Source organism: Anomaloglossus baeobatrachus, chromosome 2 (genome assembly GCF_048569485.1).
Source record: "Anomaloglossus baeobatrachus isolate aAnoBae1 chromosome 2, aAnoBae1.hap1, whole genome shotgun sequence".
Taxonomy (NCBI): domain Eukaryota; kingdom Metazoa; phylum Chordata; class Amphibia; order Anura; family Aromobatidae; genus Anomaloglossus; species Anomaloglossus baeobatrachus.
The window spans coordinates 781208400-781230484 of NC_134354.1; the positions used below are offsets into that span (position 1 = coordinate 781208400).

The 22085-nt window shown below is 47.9% G+C and overlaps 1 protein-coding gene across 5 annotated transcripts in view; it reads right to left on the reverse strand.

Moving 5' to 3' along the window:
• The window catches only part of EMSY (EMSY transcriptional repressor, BRCA2 interacting), a 287649-nt gene that overhangs the window by 129058 nt on the left and 136506 nt on the right, over positions 1 to 22085 (reverse strand). For 4 of the 5 annotated variants that reach the window (XM_075337581.1, XM_075337582.1, XM_075337580.1 and 1 more), the window contains 2 exons: positions 18101 to 18631; positions 14987 to 17477 (listed from right to left, as the gene is read on the reverse strand). The exons of the other annotated variant lie outside the window; for it this stretch is intronic. In XM_075337581.1, the coding sequence (XP_075193696.1) occupies positions 17289 to 17477; positions 18101 to 18631 (720 nt within the window). In that variant the 3' untranslated portion in view covers positions 14987 to 17288. Of the gene's footprint in view, positions 1 to 14986; positions 17478 to 18100; positions 18632 to 22085 lie in introns of those variants that run through there. 5 annotated transcript variants of the gene reach the window in all.

The following is a 22085-nucleotide window of genomic DNA, read 5'->3' on the forward strand; positions in this document are numbered from 1 at the left end:
GAATGTCCAGCTGCAGGGGGCGCAGATGGAACTGGTCAAAGGGAACAGCCTCCATGGACGCCACCATTTGACCCAGCACCTGCATCAGACGCCTGAGAGTATAACGGCGGGGCCTCAGGAGAGAGCGCACCGCCAACTGGAGTGACAGCTGTTTGTTTAAGGGCAACTTCACAAGTGCCGGCAAAGTCTCGAACTGCATCCCTAGGTACGTGAGACTCTGGGTCGGAGTCAGAGTGGATTTGGGAAGATTGACAAGCCACCCGAATTGGGCTAGAGTGGCGAGAGTGAGCGAGACACTCCGCTGACAGTCTGCGCTGGATGGAGCCTTGACTAGAAGGTCGTCCAGGTAAGGGAGCACTGCCAACCCCTGGAGGTGCAGAACCGCAATCACTGCTGCCATGACCTTGGTGAATACCCGAGGGACCATGGCTAACCCGAAGGGGAGAGCCACGAATTGGAAATGATCTTCTCCTATTGCAAAGCGTAGCCAACGCTGGTGTGAAACTGCAATTGGCACATGTAGATAGGCATCTCTGATGTCGATGGACGCCAGGAAATCCCCTTGGGTCATTGAGGCAATGACTGATCGCAGAGACTCCATGCGAAAGTGCCGCACCCGAACATGCTTGTTGAGAAGCTTGAGATCCAGGATGGGGCGGAAGGTACCGTCCTTTTTGGGAACTAGGAAGAGGTTTGAGTAAAAACCTCTGAACCGTTCCCAGGCGGGAACTGGTACAATTACTCCGTTGGCCTGCAAGGCTGCCACGGCCTGTGAGAAGGCGGCGGCCTTGGAGCAGGGGGGAGTTGAGAGAAAAAAATCTGTTTGGCGGGCTGGAAAAGAATTCTATCCTGTAGCCGTGAGAGATGATATCTCTCACCCACTGATCGGAGACTTGTTGAAACCAAGCGTCGCCAAAGTGGGAGAGCCTGCCACCGACTAAGGACGTTGCTGGAGCGGGCAGAGATTCACGAGGAGGCTGCCTTAGTGGCAGGACCTCCTGCGGTCTTCTGTGGACGCGCTTTTGAGCGCCAGTTGGATTTCTGGTCCTTAGCTGAGTTAGCGGACCAGGCGGAGGGCTTAGAGGACGACCAGTTGGAGGAACGAAAGGAGCGAAACCTCGACTGAATCCTACCCTGGGCAGGTTTCCTGGTCTTGGTTTGTGGCATGGAAGTACTCTTCCCGCCAGTAGCTTCTTTAATAATTTCATCCAGCTGTTCACCGAACAGCCGGGAACCAGCAAAAGGAAGCCCAGCAAGGTACTTCTTTGAAGAAGCATCTGCCTTCCACTCTCGAAGCCACAAGATCCTGCGGATAACGAGGGAATTAGCCGAAGCCACCGCAGTGCGGTGAGAAGCCTCTAGCATGGCAGACATGGCATAAGAAGAAAAAGCTGAAGCTTGAGAAGTTAAGGCAACCATCTCGGGCATAGATTCTCTGGTGAGGGAATGCATCTCCTCTAGAGAAGCAGAGATGGCTTTGAGGGCCCACACTGCTGCAAAAGTTGGGGAAAACGCGGCCCCCGCCGCTTCATACACGGATTTGGCCAGAAGGTCAATCTGACGGTCAGTGGCATCCCTAAGGGAAGTGCCATCAGCCACCGACACAACGGTCCGGGCTGAGAGCCTAGACACCGGAGGGTCTACCTTTGGGGAGTGAGCCCACTCCTTGACCACCTCAGGTGGAAAGGGGAAACAGTCATCAGAACCACGCTTTGGGAAGCGTTTGTCAGGACAGGCCCTGGGTTTGGTCACAGCAGTTTGAAAACTGGAGTGGTTAAAGAACACACTCTTTGTCCTCTTAGGCGAGGTAAACTGGTGCTTTTCTGCCAGAGAGGGTTGCTCCTCTGATACTGGCGGAGTGAGATCCAGTACAGAATTAATGGAAGCAATCAAGTCACTAAGTTCTGAGTCACCCTCGGAAAGATCAATGGGGCACATGGAGTTAGCCTCCGACCCCCCTGTAAAGGCATCCTCCTCATCCTGCGAGTCACCTCTTGAATCAGAGCCGCGGTATGAGGAGGGAGAGGAAACCCTGCGGAGCCTCTTAGGAAGACAGGGTCTGTGCCCTGATGATGAATCCTCTGTGAGTTCCAGTGGACGGAGGTCAGAGGATAGGGATCCTAAAGGACCCTTAGCAAGAGCATTAGAGGCACCCTGTGAAGGGGGCTGATGCATATTCATCAAAGTCCTGGACAGAAGTCCCATGGACTCAGCAAATGACTGGGAGATAGACCTAGAAAAGGACTCTACCCAGGCCGGGGGTTCAGCCACAGGTGCAGAAGCAGCCTGAGAGACCACTGGGGGTGAGACCCCAGGCTGTGGCACCTCCAAGTTAGAGCAGACATCACAATGTGGATAGGTGCTCGGTTCAGGCAGCAGGAGCTTACATGCAGCGCATGCAGTATAAAGCTTTGGAGCCTTGCTCCTCGTGTGAGACATGCTGCTGGAGTGTGGAAAACAGCTTCTACCAAAGAGAATGAACCCCAGGGAGTGTATTCCGAGGTCCACAACCAGAGACCGGCTGTGGCTTACCAGACCGCTGGAAGCGGTGTTGTGTGCCCTCCAGATCCTGAAGCCCAGACTCCCAATGCACAGCACCTCAGCAGGGATGCAGAGTGCAGGATGGCCCAGCGCAGAGTGAACCCTGTCCAAGAAAATGGCCGCCGGAGCGAAGAGAGGGGGCGGGACGGGGGCGTCCCTGTAGGAAAGCGGGATCTGGAGGGCCATAGAGACCTGCAGGGGAGGAGTCACGCACAAGCAGTGGGGAGGGTCCCTCCCCTGTGCAGGACGACCGCCGGGAGGAGCCATGCCTGTCCCTCTGCATGAGTGACATGTGAGGGCAGGTAACAGAAACTAGGCCTCCGGCGAAGCCGGGGCCTAAATTTGAGCAGCGAGGCCGACGCGCAGGCACCATCGGCGCGGTGCTCGGGCGAAAGCCAGAGGACCCGCCAGAAATGCCAAAACAAATACAGCAAACACACTCTCCCCATACAATAAAGGACATAGACCCCCAACATATGAACGTCTCAGGTACTTAGCTGCTGAGACGCAGGGCCAGGTCCCTGGGGATGAGTGATCCGGTCCAGCAGGGTCCTGAAGGGGCTGTGGACAGAGACCGGTCTCCTGCCAGGCATGGAGACCGCGCTGGCTCCCACTTCAATCCAGAGCCCAGGAGGAATGGTGAAGGAGCACGGCATTTAAGGCTCCAGCCTTGGAAATCAACCTTACAACACCGCCGACACAGTGGGGTGAGAAGGGATATGCCAGGAGTCCAGACGTGGACCCGCACTTCTTCAAACTTTATCCAAAAGAAAAATCATATGAGAATGCATGTGTGGATGTATGCCTCCTGAACACAAAGCGATAAACTGGCTGTGACTGGCTCACCAGGGGGTGTATAAGCGTAGAGGGAGGAGCTACACTTTTAGGTGTAGTACTTTGTGTGTCCTCCGGAGGCAGAAGCTAAACACCCAAGGTCTGGGTTTCCCAAAGGAACGATAAAGAAAAAAAATAAAGATAGGCCCAAATGCACCTCTTGTGTCAATAAATGGACAGCGGACTTGTGGAGTTCCTTCTCCGGGATGGGTTGGAGAAGTTTTCCCCACATGGTTCATGAATTTTTATTGACAGAGATCTCTAAGAAAATAAAAAAAATGTATGGAAACCCCTGCTGCAATGTCTTTGAAGCCTTGTATCTGCCTGATACCTGAGTCGGCACAGGAGGACCTGCCGCCCACCATAACGGGAGCAAATTTCAATTTTATTTAAGTGGTGAAAAATTCATAAATTTGTAGAAAAAAAAACTTTAGTCTCCATTTTCTGAGACCCGTAGCGGTCTCATTTTTGGGGATCTGGGCGGTGTAATTGCTTATATTTTGCGTCTTGAGCTGACGTTTTAATTATACCATTATTACGTAGATATGATGTTTTGATAACCTCTTATTGTATTTTATTTTAAAGTTGCGGTGACCAAAAAAGTATGCGTAATTCTGGCATTTTGTTTTCTTGTTACTCCCTTTACTATCTAATATTTATTTATTTACTATTAAATAATAAATATTAAATACTATTTACTATTAAATAATAAATATTATATTATTTACTATCTAATATTACTTTATATTAATTTATCTGAACTCAGTGATACCAAATATGTGTATTTTTTTACTTTGAAATTTTGTGTTTTTTTGTTTTGGGTTTTTTGTTTTACACTTTTTTTGTTTTTACTAGTCTCCTTAGGGGATTTGAAGCGGATAAATCCTGACCTGAGGTTATGTATCTGTGCATAAGTAATGATGGAATTCAGAACACTGATTATGTCATACGATGATGACATCACAGACACCTAGGAATCTTAGTCAGTTGTGAGGCTTCTCCAGTCACTTGTGCCACCCACCATCGTGCTGAGCAGTACCATCATTAGAATGGCCCGCAGGCAGAGAAGCCCTAGAGATGCCGACAGCAGACGATCCCCAACCCGGAGGAGACGATCTCCTACCCGGAGGAGACGAGGACTCAGACTGCGCAGGGGAGGTACCCAACGTCTACCCGCTTATCTCTAGGCAGAATGACCTGAGAACAAAGGTCCTGATAAAACCCCCGGAGGCCCAGTCAGCCTGAGGGACCGACCCTGACCACTGTGAGGGGGCTAAAGTGCGATTTCACATCTCATCCCCCAATATTATAGGCGTCCCCCACCTGTGTGGTATTAGCGCCATTCCTATCAGTGTCCAGCTCTGCTACATCTCTCACGGAACCTTGTCTTGTTTTATTTTGCAGTGAGGAGACAGCATTACTACTATTACTACAGAGTTATGGGATAAGTGCACAGAACCCGCTGCTGACGATCATTGTATGATGATGGACGCCGGTCCGGACCTGCACCTGCACGATGGCGTTCCTGATCTTCACGTGGGGCCTTCAGTTGTAGAAACGCAGCGGGAATAAATAACAGCAATAAACAGCAGCAAAGCATTTGTGTGTGGTGATTATACTGCGTGAGATCTGATGTATGATATATGGGGGGGGCTTCACCATAATAATGCGCCCCCTGAGGTCACTGCTACTGTATGGGATCTCCATCATGGCACGGTCACACATTACCCTGCCTGATTTCCTTCTATCTTCACCCTTCTCTGGATCTATGAAGCCAGAGCTGTCAATCAAACAAGAGGGGAGTGTGCACTTAAAACAAGCCGGTGGAAAGGTGCACTTATATAATTGCCGACACCCAGGGTGCACCAAGCGCCTGCACTTGCTTTGAACAGTCATTCTGTGCTGCCAGTGGCCTTTAAAGAATTTGGCACCTCTTGCTCCGGCTCACATCGTGTGGGGAAATAAGTATTGAACACGTCTCCAATTTATATAGTGTCATTTGTCTCATTAGTGTTACAAGGTCTCTGGTATAACGGAAGGAGCAGGGGTGTTACATTCGGTGTTCTCTCTCACACACACACTCTCATACTGGTCACTGGAAGATCAGCATGGCTCCTCATGGCAAAGAATTCTCGGAGGATCTGAGAATAAGAATTGTTGCTCTACATAAAGATAGCCGAGGCTATAAGAAGATTGTCACCAGCCTGACACTGAGCTGCAGCACGGTGGCCAAGACCATACAGTGGTATAACCAGACAGGATCCAATCAGAACAGGCCTCACCATGGCCGACCACAGAAGCCGAGTGCACGAGCTCCTCATCTTATCCAGAGGTCGTGCGTTCGAAATAGACGTATGAGCGCTGCCAGCATTGCTGCAGAGGTTACAACCCCCCCACCCCCCCCCCCCAAAAAAAAACAACTTAACTTTTATAGTATTACTTAAGACATAGAATAATAAAAACAGCTTTATTATTTTGGTGACGGATCTTTAATATTCTGCATCCTCACAATGGTTTTGCGGATTTAGGATGTGATGATGGATTCCATCTCTACGAGGAATAGCAGAGCAAGATCTTGTCTTGTCCGGATCTTGTGCTCAGGTACAGGTGGGGGAGGGGTTGACCTATGTACAAATATTTTACAATACAAAGCTCCATCAGGAAACCGTTATTTATAATTTCTGTACAAAAACAGCTGCAAAAAAATGGCAGTCCATATATATATTATATACACGCGCACGCTAAAAACAGAGTTAAATAATCGCACCTCCTCGATGGTTAGTTTTTAAAAGTCTCAAGAAAGTTCAGAGAAGTTTCATCAGCCGGGGGGAAAAAAATAAAAGTTAAAGTTTTTGAAATGTTCGACTGTCGCCTTGAACTGGTAACGTCCATTCGTTTCCTCGCGCACTGCAAATACAAATGCTGCACCTATAGCCGCGAACGCAAACATTTCCAACCAATCAGAAGGGACGCCCAAATCCAGATACCAAAAGATTCCTTTTACCTTAAGTGAATTTGCGCTAATGATTTTTTTTCATTTTTTTAACGCCATATAATGTTTTTTGTTTTTTAACGCCAATATGGCAGCTGCCGCCAGACGTTTGTATCCGCTTTCATGAATGACAAATTGTCTCATTTTTCTAGTCCTGTACTGGACACCCTGTTTAACCCTTAATGGATCTTAAAAACCTAGCTATATATACACATTTATATATTTATTTTCACTGCCGCATATATAATTATGAATATATCATTGGTGGAAAAAAAAAAAAGTAGTTTTGTTTTGTTTTTTTGCACCACGCTCATTAACTCATAAGTAAAAAGAAATGTGAAAAAACAAAAACAAAAATAAATTAAAAAAAAATTTAAAATCGGATTATGTGGGCCTTTGTTACGCAATTCTCGAGGGGTGTGTGTGTGTGTGTGTGTGTGTGTGTGTGTGTGTGTGTGTGTGTGTGTGTGTGTGTGTGTGTGTGTGTGTGTGTGTGTGTGTGTGTGTGTGTGTGTGTGTGTGTACGTACACACATGCACATTGGGGCGGTTTTATTTTTTTGATCTTTGGACCAGTGGTCCTATTATTGCAGTGACACCAAATGTGTATTTCAAATCTAGAAAACAAACAATATTTGCTCAATATTTTAAAGATATAGATGTCATCTGAGGGGGAAAAAAAAAATGTATAATATATAAAATTTTTTTTATTAGACTAGGGGTTGGCAACCATTTTTTCCCTACTTATAGCAGATATTTATGTCAAAAAAAAAAAAATTGTTAGAATTGGGTTTCATTATAAAGTTTCCATTGCTTGCCATCTATAGCCTCTGTAGTGCCCAGTCAATTCTTAGCTGCAGAATGAGTTAGCTGAGGATCTATCAGTGAGCTCCAGTGAGAGGGCTAGTGACTAGAGATGACCTCAGTTCAGCAGGTACATCAGGACTTTTGATAAAGTTTGGTTTGTGACCCAGACTTGACCTGATTCCCAATGGAAGTCACTAAACAGATCATTTCTGGGGGGCAGGGGCGCAGGATTTTCCCTATTTTTATTTTTTTTGGAAACACACTACATCCGATCACGCTCTTGTTACCCCCAGTGTGAGCCGTTCAAAACACTTCAAGCGTCTCGCACTGGGCCGAGCACAGCGACTCGAGCAGGTAATATTGACCCAAACTTTTTTTTTTGTAAAATCTGTGCTTGGTACAAACTCCAAACCTCGGATTCACTCATCTCTAGTGACTTTTTATTTTCTGAGCTGCTTGCAGCTGATTTATGTGCACAGAAAAGTATTTAACAAAAGCAAATTGCAAAATTATTTTTATCCTCAAATACATGTATTTAAGAAAATAGCCCCCAAAACGCTGCTGCCCCAGTGTGCACCATGTCCCCTCTAGTCTCACCTCCTCCTCTTTCCATGTGGCCTCTCCATGTGTGACCACTGCAGACAATCAGTGGTTGTCAGCGATTGGCTGCAACTGTCAAAAGCTAACAACGCAGAAAGAGGAGGGTAAACCCAGAGGGGCCACGGACAGAGAAAAGGAGGCGAGATGGGGGAATCGGTGGAAGGTCACCATTTATTATTGCTTCTCTTTTTTAACCACACTGGGGTCACATTTTGAGTCATTTCTTTGTACTTTTTTCTTATGAGGGGACTCGATCGATTGATCACTTCTAGAATTTTAGGGGTTTTTTTCCATTAAAAATCATCACCTGTTATTGTTACGGACAGAGAATGGATCCATTATCTCTTTGACTTAGCCTTTTTTTTGCTAGCTAATTTGCTGCTTTCTACATATGAGGAATAATACTGACACATGAAACCGACCTTAAAGGGATTGTCCACTACTTTTACATTGATGACCTATCCTAAGGATGGGCAATCAATGTCTGATCGGCTGAAGTCCAACACCCCGCACCCCCCGCTGATCAGCTGTTCTCAGACCCAGCAGCAGCAAATGCTCAGTTCCAGAGCTGCACAGTCTTCTGAAAGCAGCCATGGCTGGGTACTGCACATTCACCTCCCATTCTAAATCAATAGGATGTGCAGTACCCGGCCATTGCCGCTATCAGGAGACGGAGCAGCTCCAGAACGATCTGCTGCCACCGCCAGCACCGAGAACAGCTGACTGGCAGGGGTGCAGGGTGTCAGACCCCGGCCGATCAGATTTTCATGACTTATCCTAAGGATGGGTCATCAATGCAAAAGTAGAGGACAACCCCTTCAAGCGTTATACTCCTATCAGCCTAACCCCTTTAGATGCTGTGGATGCTATTGACTGCAACATCTATAGGCCGCTTTACACGCTACGACATCGCTAAAGCGATGTCGTTGGGGTCACGGAATTTGTGACGCACATCTGGCCGCGTTAGCAATGTCGTTGCGTGTGACACCTATGAGCGATTTTGCATCGTCGCAAAAACGTGCAAAGAAGGGAATTTTGTTTACTTACCGTAAATTCCTTTTCTTCTAGCTCCAATTGGGAGACCCAGACAGTGGGTGTATAGCTACTGCCCTCTGGAGGCCGCACAAAGAACTACACTTAAAAGTGTAAGGCCCCTCCCCTTCTGGCTATACACCCTCCCGTAGGAGTACAGATTCCTCAGTTTTAGTACCAAAGCAAGAAGGAGGAAAGCCAATAACAGTTTCAAAAACAAATTCAATCCGATAACATGATCGGAGAACTTAAGAAACAACATGAACAACATGTGCACCCGAAAAACGAAACCCTAAGAACAAATAGGGCGGGTGCTGGGTCTCCCAATTGGAGCTAGAAGAAAAGGAATTTACGGTAAGTAAACAAAATTCCCTTCTTCTTTTTCGCTCCTAATTGGGAGACCCAGACAGTGGGACGTCCAAAAGCAGTCCCTGGGTGGGTAAAAAGATACCACATGAACGGGCTGTCAGACAGCCTCTTCCTACAGGTGGGCCACCGCCGCCTGAAGGACCTGTCTACCTAGGCTGGCATCTGCCGAAGCGTAGGTATGCACTTGATAGTGTTTGGTAAACGTGTGCAGACTCGACCAGGTAGCCGCCTGGCACACTTGCTGAGCCGTAGCCTGATGCCGCAATGCCCAGGACGCACCCACGGCTCTGGTAGAATGGGCCTTCAGTCCAGATGGAATCGGAAGCCCAGCAGAACGGTATGTGTGAAGAATTGGTTCCTTGATCCACCGCGTCAGGGTGGATTTGGAAGCTTGCGATCCCTTATGCTGACCAGCGACTAGGACAAAGAGCGCATCAGAACGGCGTAGAGCCGCCGTGCGAGAAATGTAAATCCTGAGTGCTCTCACCAGGTCCAACAGATGTAAACCCTTTTCAAATTGGTGAACTGGATGCGGACACAAAGATGGTAAAGTGATATCCTGATTGAGATGAAAGGAAGAAACCACCTTGGGAGAAAACTCTGGAATTGGACGCAGTACTACCTTGTCTTGGTGAAACACCAGGAAGGGAGATTTGCAAGATAACGCCGCTAGCTCGGACACTCTTCGAAGAGACGTGACCGCCACAAGAAAAACTACCTTTTGTGAAAGCCGAGAAAGGGGAACCTCTTTCAAAGGCTCGAAAGGCGGCTTCTGGAGAGCAATGAGAACCTTGTTCAGATCCCAGGGTTCCAATGGCCGTCTGTAAGGAGGAACAATATGACAAACTCCTTGGAGAAACGTGCGTACTTTAGAAAGCTGTGCCAAGCGCTTCTGAAAGAATACGGATAGCGCGGAGACTTGACCCTTAAGAGAGCTAAGCGACAAACCTTTTTCCAACCCAGACTGCAGGAAGGAAAGAAAAGTTGGCAATGCAAATGGCCAGGGAGAAAACCCTTGAGCCACGCACCACGCTAAGAATATCTTCCACGTTCTGTGATAGATCTTAGCTGAGGATGGTTTTCTAGCCTGTCTCATTGTGGCAACAACTTCATGAGATAAACCTGAGGCCGCTAGGATCCAGGACTCAATGGCCACACAGTCAGGTTCAGGGCCGCAGAATTCAGATGGAAAAACGGCCCTTGAGACAGCAAATCTGGACGGTCTGGTAGTGTCCACGGTTGGCCTACCGTGAGATGCCACAGATCCGGGTACCACGACCTTCTTGGCCAATCTGGAGCGACGAGTATGGCTCGATGGCAGTCGGACCTGATTTTCCGGAGAACTCTGGGTAACAATGCTAGAGGTGGGAACACATAGGGGAGTCGGAATTGCGACCAATCCTGAACCAAGGCGTCTGCCGCCAGTGCTCGGTGATCGTGAGACCGTGCCATGAAAACTGGGACCTTGTTGTTGTGTCGTGACGCCATCAGATCGACGTCCGGCGTCCCCCAGCGGCAACAGATCTGCTGAAACACGTCCGGGTGAAGGGACCATTCTCCTGCGTCCATGCCCTGGCGACTGAGAAAGTCTGCTTCCCAGTTTTCCACGCCTGGGATGTGAACTGCGGATATGGTGGACGCTCTGCTTTCCACCCACGTCAAAATCCGATGGACTTCTTGAAAAGCTTGGCGACTGCGTGTTCCCCCTTGGTGGTTGATGTACGCCACCGCCGTGGAATTGTCCGACTGAATCCGAATCTGCTTGCCTTCCAGCCATTGTTTGAAGGCTCGCAGGGCAAGATAGATTGCTCTGATTTCCAGAACATTGATCTGCAGGGTGGACTCTTCCAGAGTCCACATCCCCTGAGCCCTGTGGTGGAGATACACCGCTCCCCACCCTGATAGGCTCGCATCCGTCGTGACCACTGCCCAGGACGGGGGAAGGAACGACTTTCCCTGTGACAATGAGGTGGGGAGAAGCCACCAACGCAGAGAGTCCTTGGCAGTCAGAGAGGGAGACAGTCCTGTCGAGGGACGTCGATTTCCCGTCCCATTGGCGTAGAATGTCCCATTGTAGAGGGCGCAGATGAAACTGCGCGAACGGGACTGCCTCCATTGCTGCTACCATCTTTCCTAGGAAATGCATGAGGCGCCTCAGTGAGTGCGACTGGCTCTGAAGGAGAGATTGCACTCCAGTCCGTAGCGAGCACTGCTTGTCCAGTGGAAGCTTCACTATCGCTGAGAGAGTATGAAACTCCATGCCAAGATAAGTCAGAGATTGGGTCGGGGTTAGATGAGACTTTGGAAAGTTGATAATCCACCCGAAACTCTGGAGAGTGTCTAGTGCCACCTTCAGACTGTGTTGGCATGCCTCTTGAGAGGGTGCCTTTATAAGCAGGTCGTCTAGATACGGGATGACCGAGTGACCCTGCGAGTGCAGAACAGCTACTACTGCTGCCATGACCTTGGTGAAGACCCGGGGGGCTGTTGCCAGACCGAAAGGTAACGCTACGAACTGCAGGTGTTCGTCGTGTATGACGAAGCGTAGGAAACGCTGATGCTCTGGTGCAATCGGCACGTGGAGATACGCATCTTTGATATCTATTGATGCTAGAAAATCTCCTTGAGACATTGAGGCTATGACGGAGCGTAGGGATTCCATCCGGAACCTCCTGACTTTTACGTGTCTGTTGAGCAACTTTAGATCCAGGACGGGCCGATACGATCCGTCCTTTTTTGGGACCACAAACAGATTGGAGTAAAAACCGTGACCTTGTTCCTGAAGAGGGACGGAGGTCACCACTCCTTCCGCTTTTAGAGCGGCCACCGCCTGCAACAGAGCATCGGCTCGGTCTGGTGGGGGAGAAGTTCTGAAGAAACGAGTTGGCGGACGAGAACTGAACTCTATCCTGTACCCGTGAGACAGAATATCCCTCACCCAACGGTCTTTGACGTGTGACAGCCAGATGTCGCCAAAGTGGGAAAGCCTCCCACCGACCGCGGGTGTGGGAATCGGAGACCGCAAGTCAGGAGGACGCCGTCTTGGCAACGGTTCCTCCGGCTGCCCTTTTTGGGCGTGACTGAGACCTCCAAGAATCTGAGCGTCTCTGGTCCTTTTGAGTCTTTTTTGACGAGGTGAATTGGGACCTGCCCGGTCCTCGAAAGGACCGATAACCAGACTGACCCTTCCTCTGTTGGGGTCTGTTTTGTCTGTGTTGCGGTAAGGATGAGTCCTTACCCTTGGAGTGTTTGATGATTTCATCCAAACGCTCTCCAAACAATCGGTCACGAGAAAAAGGCAAATTGGTTAAGCACTTCTTGGAATGAGAATCTGCTTTCCAATGTCTCAACCACAGGGCCCTACGCAAAACAACGGAGTTGGCTGACGCCACTGCCGTGCGGCTTGTAGCGTCAAGAACAGCATTAATCGCGTACGACGCGAATGCCGCCATTTGCGAGGTCAATGGTGCTACCTGCGGGGCAAATGCACGTGTGACGGAGTCAACTCGCGCAAGCCCGGCTGAGATAGCTTGGAGTGCCCATACGGCTGCAAAAGAAGGCGCCAATGACGCTCCAATCGCTTCATAGATGGATTTCAGCCAGAGCTCCATCTGCCTGTCAGTGGCATCTTTAAGTGCCGCTCCATCTTCAACTGCAACCAAGGATCTAGCTGCAAGCCTGGAAATTGGAGGATCCACTTTTGGACACTGGGTCCAACCCTTGACCACCTCAGGGGGAAAAGGATAGCGTGTATCTTTAAGCCGTTTAGGAAAACGCCTTTCAGGATAAGCGTGGGGTTTCTGGATTGCGTCTCTAAAGTCAGCGTGGTCCAGAAAAGTGCTTAAAGTACGCTTAGGGTATCTGAAATGGATTCTCTCGTGCTGCGAAGCTGACTCCTCCACAAGAGGAGCTGGTGGGGAAATATTTAACATCTTATTGATGTTAAATATAAGATCATTAACTATGGCGTCACCATCTGGTGTATCTAGATTGAGAGCGGTCCCAGGATCAGAATCCTGATCAGTTACGTCCGCCTCATCACCCATAGATTCATCTCGCTGGGATCCTGACCATTGAGATGAATGTGAAGGCCCGTCATAGCGAGCCCGCTTAGGCTGCCCGGGGCCATCATCCGAGTCAGAGTCTTCACCCTGAGGTGTATATGCCCGTCCCGGAGCTTGGAGCTGAGGGGGACCAGGGGGCAATGATTGCACAGTGTCCGTGGCCTGAAGTACAGGCCTAGCTCGCAATGTGTCAAGAATTTGTGACATAGTGAGAGACATTCTGTCAGCAAAAGCTGCAAACTCAGTTCCTGTCACCTGGACAGCATTCACAGGTGGTACACCCTGGGTCACGTCCAGCAGAGGTCCCGACTGTGCAAGCGCCGCAGGGGCCGAGCACTGCACACAATGGGGGTCCGTGGAGCCTGCCGGTAGAAAAGTCCCACATGCGGTGCAGGAAGCATATAATGTCTGTGCTTTGGCACCCTTGCGTTTTGCGGACGACATGCTGCTGGCTCTCTGCAATGTGAGAGAGTCTATAGCCAAAGGGCGACCAGCGCTATGCAATACAAAGTATTTGTAGCAACAAAATACTAAGAATAGTACTGGCACAAGAGGGGGTGAGCCCTGAGGGCTGCTTACCGCCCGCTGAATAGCGGGTAAGAGGCTGCAGAATTCCTTGTCTGGGTCTCCCCGGCTCCCCTCTGCAGCTCAGCGTGTCAGCAGGAATGGCTGCCGGCGTCTGTGGAGAGGGGCGGTCCGTGGGAGTTCCCAAACAAAAGTGCGGGAAACAGTGTCCCCTCTGTGCCGATTGGGAGGGCTGGAGTATGTAAAAACGACTCCAGCCCTCAGCGCTGATGCACTGGCCAGCGTCCCGCCCCTCTCCTGACTGGCAGGTCTGGGGGCGGGAACGAACGGAAGCAGGCCGCAAAAGCCGGGGACTCGAGTTATCAGCGCGGCCGCCGTAAAAGCGCGGGCCGCGCTGAAGTCCCCGGCGCACCACAAGTGCCAGCCGCGCCGCAGTCCCAGCGGCCGGCATGACCGATTCCTAAACGTGGCCAGCGTCCCGCCCCTCTCCTGACTGGCAGGTCCGGGAACGAACGGAAGCAGGCCGCAAAAGCCGGGGACTCGAGTTATCAGCGCGGCCGCCGTAAAAGCGCGGGCCGCGCTGAAGTCCCCGGCGCACCACAAGTGCCAGCCGCGCCGCAGTCCCAGCGGCCGGCGCGACCGATTCCTGGAAGTGTGCCTGCTTCAGCTAAGCTGAATGAGGCCATGGCACAAGCGCCGTAGCGCAGATGTCCCCCGGCGCACTACAACACCCAGCATGCTGCGGTGTGAGCGCCAAATGCACGGGGACACAGAGTACCTTGAGGAAGCAGGGCCATGTCCCTGATGTACTCCGCTCCATCCAGCATCTTCTCCAGGGGCTGTAGATGGAGCACGGTCTCAGTGCCTGGAGACCAGTAAATCCCACTTCACCCAGAGCCCTGTAAAAAGGGATGGGGAAGGAATCAGCATGTGGGCTCCTGCCGCCGTACCCGCAATGGGTACCTCAACCTTACAAACACCTCCGACATACAGTGGGGTGAGAAGGGAGCATGCTGGGAGCCCTGTTTATGGGCCCTCTTTTCTTCCATCCGACATAGTCAGCAGCTGCTGCTGACTAAAAACAATGGAGCTATGCGTGCGTGTCTGACCTCCTTGCGCACAAAGCTAAAAACTGAGGAATCTGTACTCCTACGGGAGGGTGTATAGCCAGAAGGGGAGGGGCCTTACACTTTTAAGTGTAGTTCTTTGTGCGGCCTCCAGAGGGCAGTAGCTATACACCCACTGTCTGGGTCTCCCAATTAGGAGCGAAAAAGAAATCGCTAATCGGTGACAATGGGGGTCCATTCTCAATTATCGTTGCTGCAGTGTTTACGATGTAGTTCGTCGTTCCTGCGGCAGCACACATCGCTCCGTGTGACACCGCAGGAACGAGGAACCTCACCTTACCTGCGGCCGCTGGCAATGAGGAAGGAAGGAGGTGGGCAGGATGTTACGTCCCGCTCATCTCCGCCCCTCCGCTTCTATTGGGCGGCTGCTTAGTGACGTCGCTGTGACGCCAAACGAACCGCCCCCTTAGAAAAGAGGCGGTTCGCCGGTCACTAGGCAGCTAAGTCCGTGTGATGGGTCCGGGCGATGTTGTGCGCCACGGGCAGCGATTTGCCCGTGTCGCACAACCGACGGGGGCAGGAACGTACGCTAGCGATATCGGTAACGATATCACAGCGTGTAAAGCGGACTTAAGGGGGTTTAAATGATCGGTAACCAATTTTCACCAAATTGGACAATGAAACTGCGCAGCACAGAGGACCTTTAAGGCCGGCTATAAAATCTCTTTATAACAGTCATAAAAAGGTTAAGACGATCACAATGGATCCTGTTTGATCAACTGAAACCTGTAGAGGAACCCCAGATGAAAATGTTAAATTTTTCTGAAGCGTCCACTACAGGGAAAAAAAAAAAAATGGAGCATTACACAGCTCATCCAAAACTGCGGTGGGGTAAAAGTTAAATGGGCAGAAATGTTAGATAACCGGTGGTGCCACCACCACCCCATCAGAAATGATGTGTGTGTAATAATAATAGTAATTATATATATATTTTAGTAGAATCGGGAGTGAATGAGGTGACTGAATAAAAAAAAATAAATACAAATTAAAAAAAAAAAAAAAAAAGAATGAATATTTCTAGCAGTAACAGGCCTGAGCTGTAGTACCAGACACAACCCACAGACTGATGTGGAGCTGTTTCTGGGAGAGAGGAAGAAAATAAATAAAAAATAAAATCATGTATACTTTTCAAATATTAAACCTCCATTTACAATAAAATTGATTGAAATAGCAGGATGGGCTCAAAATTAGTGTTTCATCAACTGCCGCAATTCGGACGGCGAATCTGTAATCAGAGAGTTTGTAGAAATGCGCCAGTATTACGTGAACCAATATGGTGGCTCTCGTAACACCCCCTCTTATGTTGCCCGCACGTGAGCGCATCCTGCATGGTAGTCAATAAAGTTTTATTATAATTTTGATTATTTGACTATTTTTTTAGGTTCTGCTGGGACATGTAGTACAAAAATAGAACAAAAATAAAAAATTTCCAATACACCAGCAAGGATATGTTCAGATTGTGACGCCTGGATGCCATGACAGTTGTGGGCACCACTGGCTTTGATACAGTGTCAATTTCCATATTTCTAGATGGCTCGTTACACATTCTCATCAGTGAGACACCATCATCATGAAATATCTGCGGTTTTACCACATTTCTTTTAAAAAAAACCTCTTTACTAGGCCTCAATAGAAACTGAAGCCTCGTTGCCCACGACAACCAATTTACCTCATCTGTTTACTTTAAACCCTTACTAGGCCTCAATAGAAATTGAAGCCTCGTTACTCATGGCAACCAATTTACCTCATCTGTTTACTTTAAAGCCTTACTAGGCCTCAATAGAAATTGAAGCCTCGTTACTCATGGCAACCAATTTACCACATTTGTTTACTCTATAAAAGCCTTACTAGGCCCTCATTAGAAACATAGGCCTCGTTGCCCATAACAACCAATCAGAGCACAGCACACATTTGCAAAGCTTCTCTGGGAAAATGAAACGCAAGCGCTGATTAGTCACTTAGGTTGATATTGAGTTCATATTGGTTGCCATAAGCAACGAGGCCTCCATTTTAAAAAGGTAATTCTAGCAAACGAGGCTCAAAAAGCTGCAATTAAAAGACGGCAAGGACATTTTTTTTTTTAACCGGTTTTCTATACAAGACATAATTTGTTCCCTCGTTATTCACTCCTAGCTTCCACAACTATCGGGAGGTTACGCCCGCGCGGATATGAGGCAGCCATTTTAATTTTTCTCTGCTCGAATAAAATGAAAAATGGTTCCTGTGAAATGTGCAGATCTTGAAGTAGTTTCCATGATTAGTCGGGACATATCTTGAACAAAGCGTTTCCTCACTGGCATAAAAATAAAAAAAAAATACTGTGCTCATAGAGAAAGTCATCCTGTGGTGTTATACGTGACGGTGCCGCCATATAACATGGCGGCTGTGCAGGCTGCGGCTACGCGTGATCAATATTCAGAGACGGTTTACACTGTGTCCTCTCATCTGTGATGTCACTGTCATGTATTATCACCGTGTCCTCATCTCCGAGCCGCTGACTGGTGAAGTTATTCATCTCTAGGAGGCCACTCGGCTCCACCACCACATTAGAGCTGGAGTGACAGGGGATGGGGTACTGCGGGATGGTCTGAAAGGAAAACACAGACTGAAATGTAACATGGAAGATTCATCACTCATACCACAGAGTAGTTATATTCTTGTACATAGGAGGGCAGTATTATAGCAGTTATATTCTTGTACATAGGAGCAGTATTATAGTAGTTATATTCTTGTACATAGGAGGGCAGTATTATAGTAGTTATATTCTTGTACATAGGAGGGCAGTATTATAGTAGTTATATTCTTGTACATAGGGGCAGTATTATAGTAGTTATATTCTTGTACATAGGGGGCAGTATTATAGTAGTTATATTCTTGTACATAGGAGCAGTATTATAGTAGTTATATTCTTGTACATAGGAGCAGTATTATAGTAGTTATATTCTTGTACATAGGGGCAAGTATTATAGTAGTTATATTCTTGTACATAGGGGGCAGTATTATAGTAGTTATATTCTTGTACATAGGGGGAAGTATTATAGTAGTTATCTTCTTGTACATAGGGGACAGTATTATAGTAGTTATATTCTTGTGCATAGAGGGCAGTATTACAGTAGTTATATTCTTGTACATAGGGGACAGTATTCTAGTAGTTATATTCTTGTACATAGGGGGCAGTATTATAGTAGTTATATTCCTGTATATGTTTACCTGTATGATGATTTCAGAAGGCATCTCTTCCATTCTCTTTGTAGGCGGTGTGACATTGTGGATCTGTATAATCTGACTGGTAACAGGAATATCTACCTTCCTGGTAAGTGGAGGTGGTGGTGGCAACGGCACTGGTAGAGTGGTGGAAGATGTTGCGGTAATGATGGGGGCTGGGAAGCATTTCGGCAGTGGCGGTACGGCTGTAGTCACTGCGCTTTGTGTAGAAGACCTCTGCACCTGAGGGGGAATGGCCGCTTCTGTTAACACTGGCATGGGTTTAATAAGAGGAGTTATTTTAACCGGAGGATCCACAATCATAGGCTCGATGTTCGGATCAATGTCCGCTTCCATCATGGACATCTTTAGTATATCCGCTACGGCCTTTTCAGCCATTGACACGCTGGGGAGGATACTGGCCACAGCTGGGGTGAGCTTCGGCAAACATTCACTTAATGACGCTTTCGAAACAGTGGGCGGCTGATGGCCCTCAAAGGTGATCTTCGTAACCGCAGAACCCTGCGATAAAAGCGGCTGCATCACCGTACAAGAGAAAAGACAAGTGTAAGGAACATGACCTGAGAAAGAAAGATACCTGCAGTCTCCCCGAGCTACTCCTCTACTGGTGCAATCAAATGCAGGATGAGAGTGCAGCTCTGGAGTGTAATACAGGATCAGTAATGTATGTACACCGTGACTGCACCAGCAGAATAGTGAGTGCAGCTCTGGAGCATAATACAGGAGGTAACTCAGGATCAGTAATGTATGTACACCGTGACTGCACCAGCAGAATAGTGAGTGCAGCTCTGGAGTATAATACAGGAGGTAACTCAGGATCAGAAATGTAATGTATGTACACAGTGACTGCACCAGCAGAATAGTGAGTGCAGCTCTGGAGGATAATACAGGAGGTAACTCAGGATCAGTAATGTATGTACACCGTGACTGCACCAGCAGAATAGTGAGTGCAGCTCTGGAGTATAATACAGGAGGTAACTCAGGATCAGAAATGTAATGTATGTACACAGTGACTGCACCAGCAGAATAGTGAGTGCAGCTCTGGAGGATAATACAGGAGGTAACTCAGGATCAGTAATGTAATGTATGTACACAGTGACTGCACCAGCAGAATAGTGAGTGCAGCTCTGGAGCATAATACAGGAGGTAACTCAGGATCAGTAATGTATGTATACAGTGACTGCACCAGCAGAATAGTGAGTGCAGCTCTAGAGTATAATACAGGAGGTAACTCAGGATCAGTAATGTAATGTATGTACACAGTGACTGCACCAGCAGAATAGTGAGTGCAGCTCTGGAGTATAATACAGGAGGTAACTCAGGATCAGTAATGTAATGTATGTACACAGTGACTGCACCAGCAGAATAGTGAGTGCAGCTCTGGAGCATAATACACTATATAACTCAGGATCAGTAATGGGTCATTCCGTGTCAAGTGGACCAGTGGTCCCCACTCGACGTTCTCCGATTTTGCTGAAAATTTATAAGGATGTACATGTATGTTTGAAAAGAGGTTCTGTAAATTTTTAGGGCCAGATCTCAAATATATTGGGCACTGTTGACCTTTCACTGGAGGCCCCCCCCAAGCCTGCGGCTTCACCTAAGAGGATTTTGCAAACTTTGGCACATAGCCATTAGAGTTCTATACTGGCTATGATGCTGAAATTTGGCATACTAGCTCAACTTTTGCTGCTAAACGCGATAAAATTATTACCGGCTATGACAAAACAATATTTCGGCCGCAATTTTGTGTCAAAGTAGCTTGCAAAACGCCTCGCATAAAATTTATGCCAAACTTTGCCCATATATAACTCAAGACCAAAAACCAATAGGAACTGGTGCTTTACCCTGTACAACAAACATCTTCATGACTTTGCATTGCTGCAATATCACGGTCAAAGCATATGTATTTGTGGAAATATTCACACCCACATATGATGAAAAACTTAAAAACACCGAATTTTACCTATTTTTAGGTCAAATTTCCCAAAAAGGGTCCCCCTAAAATATATTAATTCTGTTATCATTTGAAAGAGCACATTTTTCTCTACAAGGATCATTGGGGTTTTTTTTGGAGTCTCTCTATTTAAGAAAAAGAAAAATGCCACTGAACATGGTGTTATGTATGCGCGTAATGCATTGATTTTGTGTTGGATTTTCAGATTCTTATCACATGTTACAGAGTTGTATTGTTGCTAGCAATGTCTATTAAAATCAAAAACCTATAAACCTATTGACTATTGGTACATTTTAATGCATATATTATTTATTTTTTAGTGATGGAGAATGAAATTGATGACAAAAAGATTGGCATTTCAAGGGTGTGAAATGAGCCTTCATCTTTCATTGCCCATGTAGATGGATCTGTCAGATCAGAAATGCCTTTTGTGCCAATTGCAAACCTCCAGCCAGGGCAATACATTGCCTGCATTTACCATAGGAACTGGTGGATTGGAAATATTTCTGAAATTTCAGTCGACGACCATGATGCATTAATACATTTTATGCATCCTCATGGAGCAGCTTCTGTCACTGGCCTGTGAGAAATGATACATGCTGGATTCCCGAGCAGCCGATCATTGCAATAATTCCAGCACCAGCTGCAGCAGCAATGGGCCGACAATACAGCTTCTCTGAACCCATTATGCTGCAAATTCAGCAACAATTCCAGACCACTTACTTAGACTGAACATTATGGCTTGGGAACCAACAAAAGATACCCAATATTAGGCTTGGGATCCTAGGCAAAGACCCCCACCCTCAGGCTTCGGAACCTGCGATAAAGTGACCGCCCGCGACTTGCCTTGCACGGCTATCGGCCATGGCTCCTAGGCGATGGGGCTGCCAATTCTCGAAAGACAGCATTATTACAATTCTTAATAGGATTATAATACCAATTCTTAGGGAATTGGTTGTGGAATAACCACCATGGACCAACGCAAGGGTTTGAATAGTGCAGTTACCATTCATTGCGTATTAATAAATAACACCATGTTCAGTGGCATTTTTCTTTTGTTAAATGGAGAGACTCCAAAAAGAAGGGAATTTTGTTACTTACCGTAAATTCCTTTTCTTCTAGCTCCTATTGGGAGACCCAGACGATTGGGTGTATAGCACTGCCTCCGGAGGCCACACAAAGCATTACACTAAAAAGTGTAAGGCCCCTCCCCTTCTGGGTATACACCCCCCGTGGGATCACGGGCTGCTCAGTTTTAGTGCTAAAGCAAGAAGGAGGAAAGCCAATAACTGGTTTAAACAAATTCACTCCGAAGTAACATCGGAGAACTGAAAACCATTCAACATGAACAACATGTGTACCCGAAAACAACCAAAAATCCCGAAGGACAACAGGGCGGGTGCTGGGTCTCCCAATAGGAGCTAGAAGAAAAGGAATTTACGGTAAGTAACAAAATTCCCTTCTTCTTCGTCGCTCCATTGGGAGACCCAGACGATTGGGACGTCCAAAAGCTGTCCCTGGGTGGGTAAAGAAATACCTCATGTTAGAGCTGCAAAGACAGCCCTCCCCTACGGGGAGGCAACTGCCGCCTGCAGGACTCTTCTACCTAGGCTGGCGTCCGCCGAAGCATAGGTATGCACCTGATAATGTTTGGTGAAAGTGTGCAGACTCGACCAGGTAGCTGCCTGGCACACCTGTTGAGCCGTAGCCTGGTGTCGTAATGCCCAGGACGCACCCACGGCTCTGGTTGAGTGGGCCTTCAGCCCTGATGGAACCGGAAGCCCAGCAACACGGTAGGCTTCAAGAATTGGTTCTTTGATCCATCGAGCCAGGGTGGCTTTGGAAGCCTGCGACCCTTTGCGCTTACCAGCGACAAGGACAAAGAGTGCATCCGAGCGGCGCAGGGGCGCCGTGCGGGAAATGTAGATTCTGAGTGCTCTCACCAGATCTAACAAATGTAAATCCTTTTCATACCGATGAACTGGATGCGGATAAAAGGAAGGCAAGGAGATA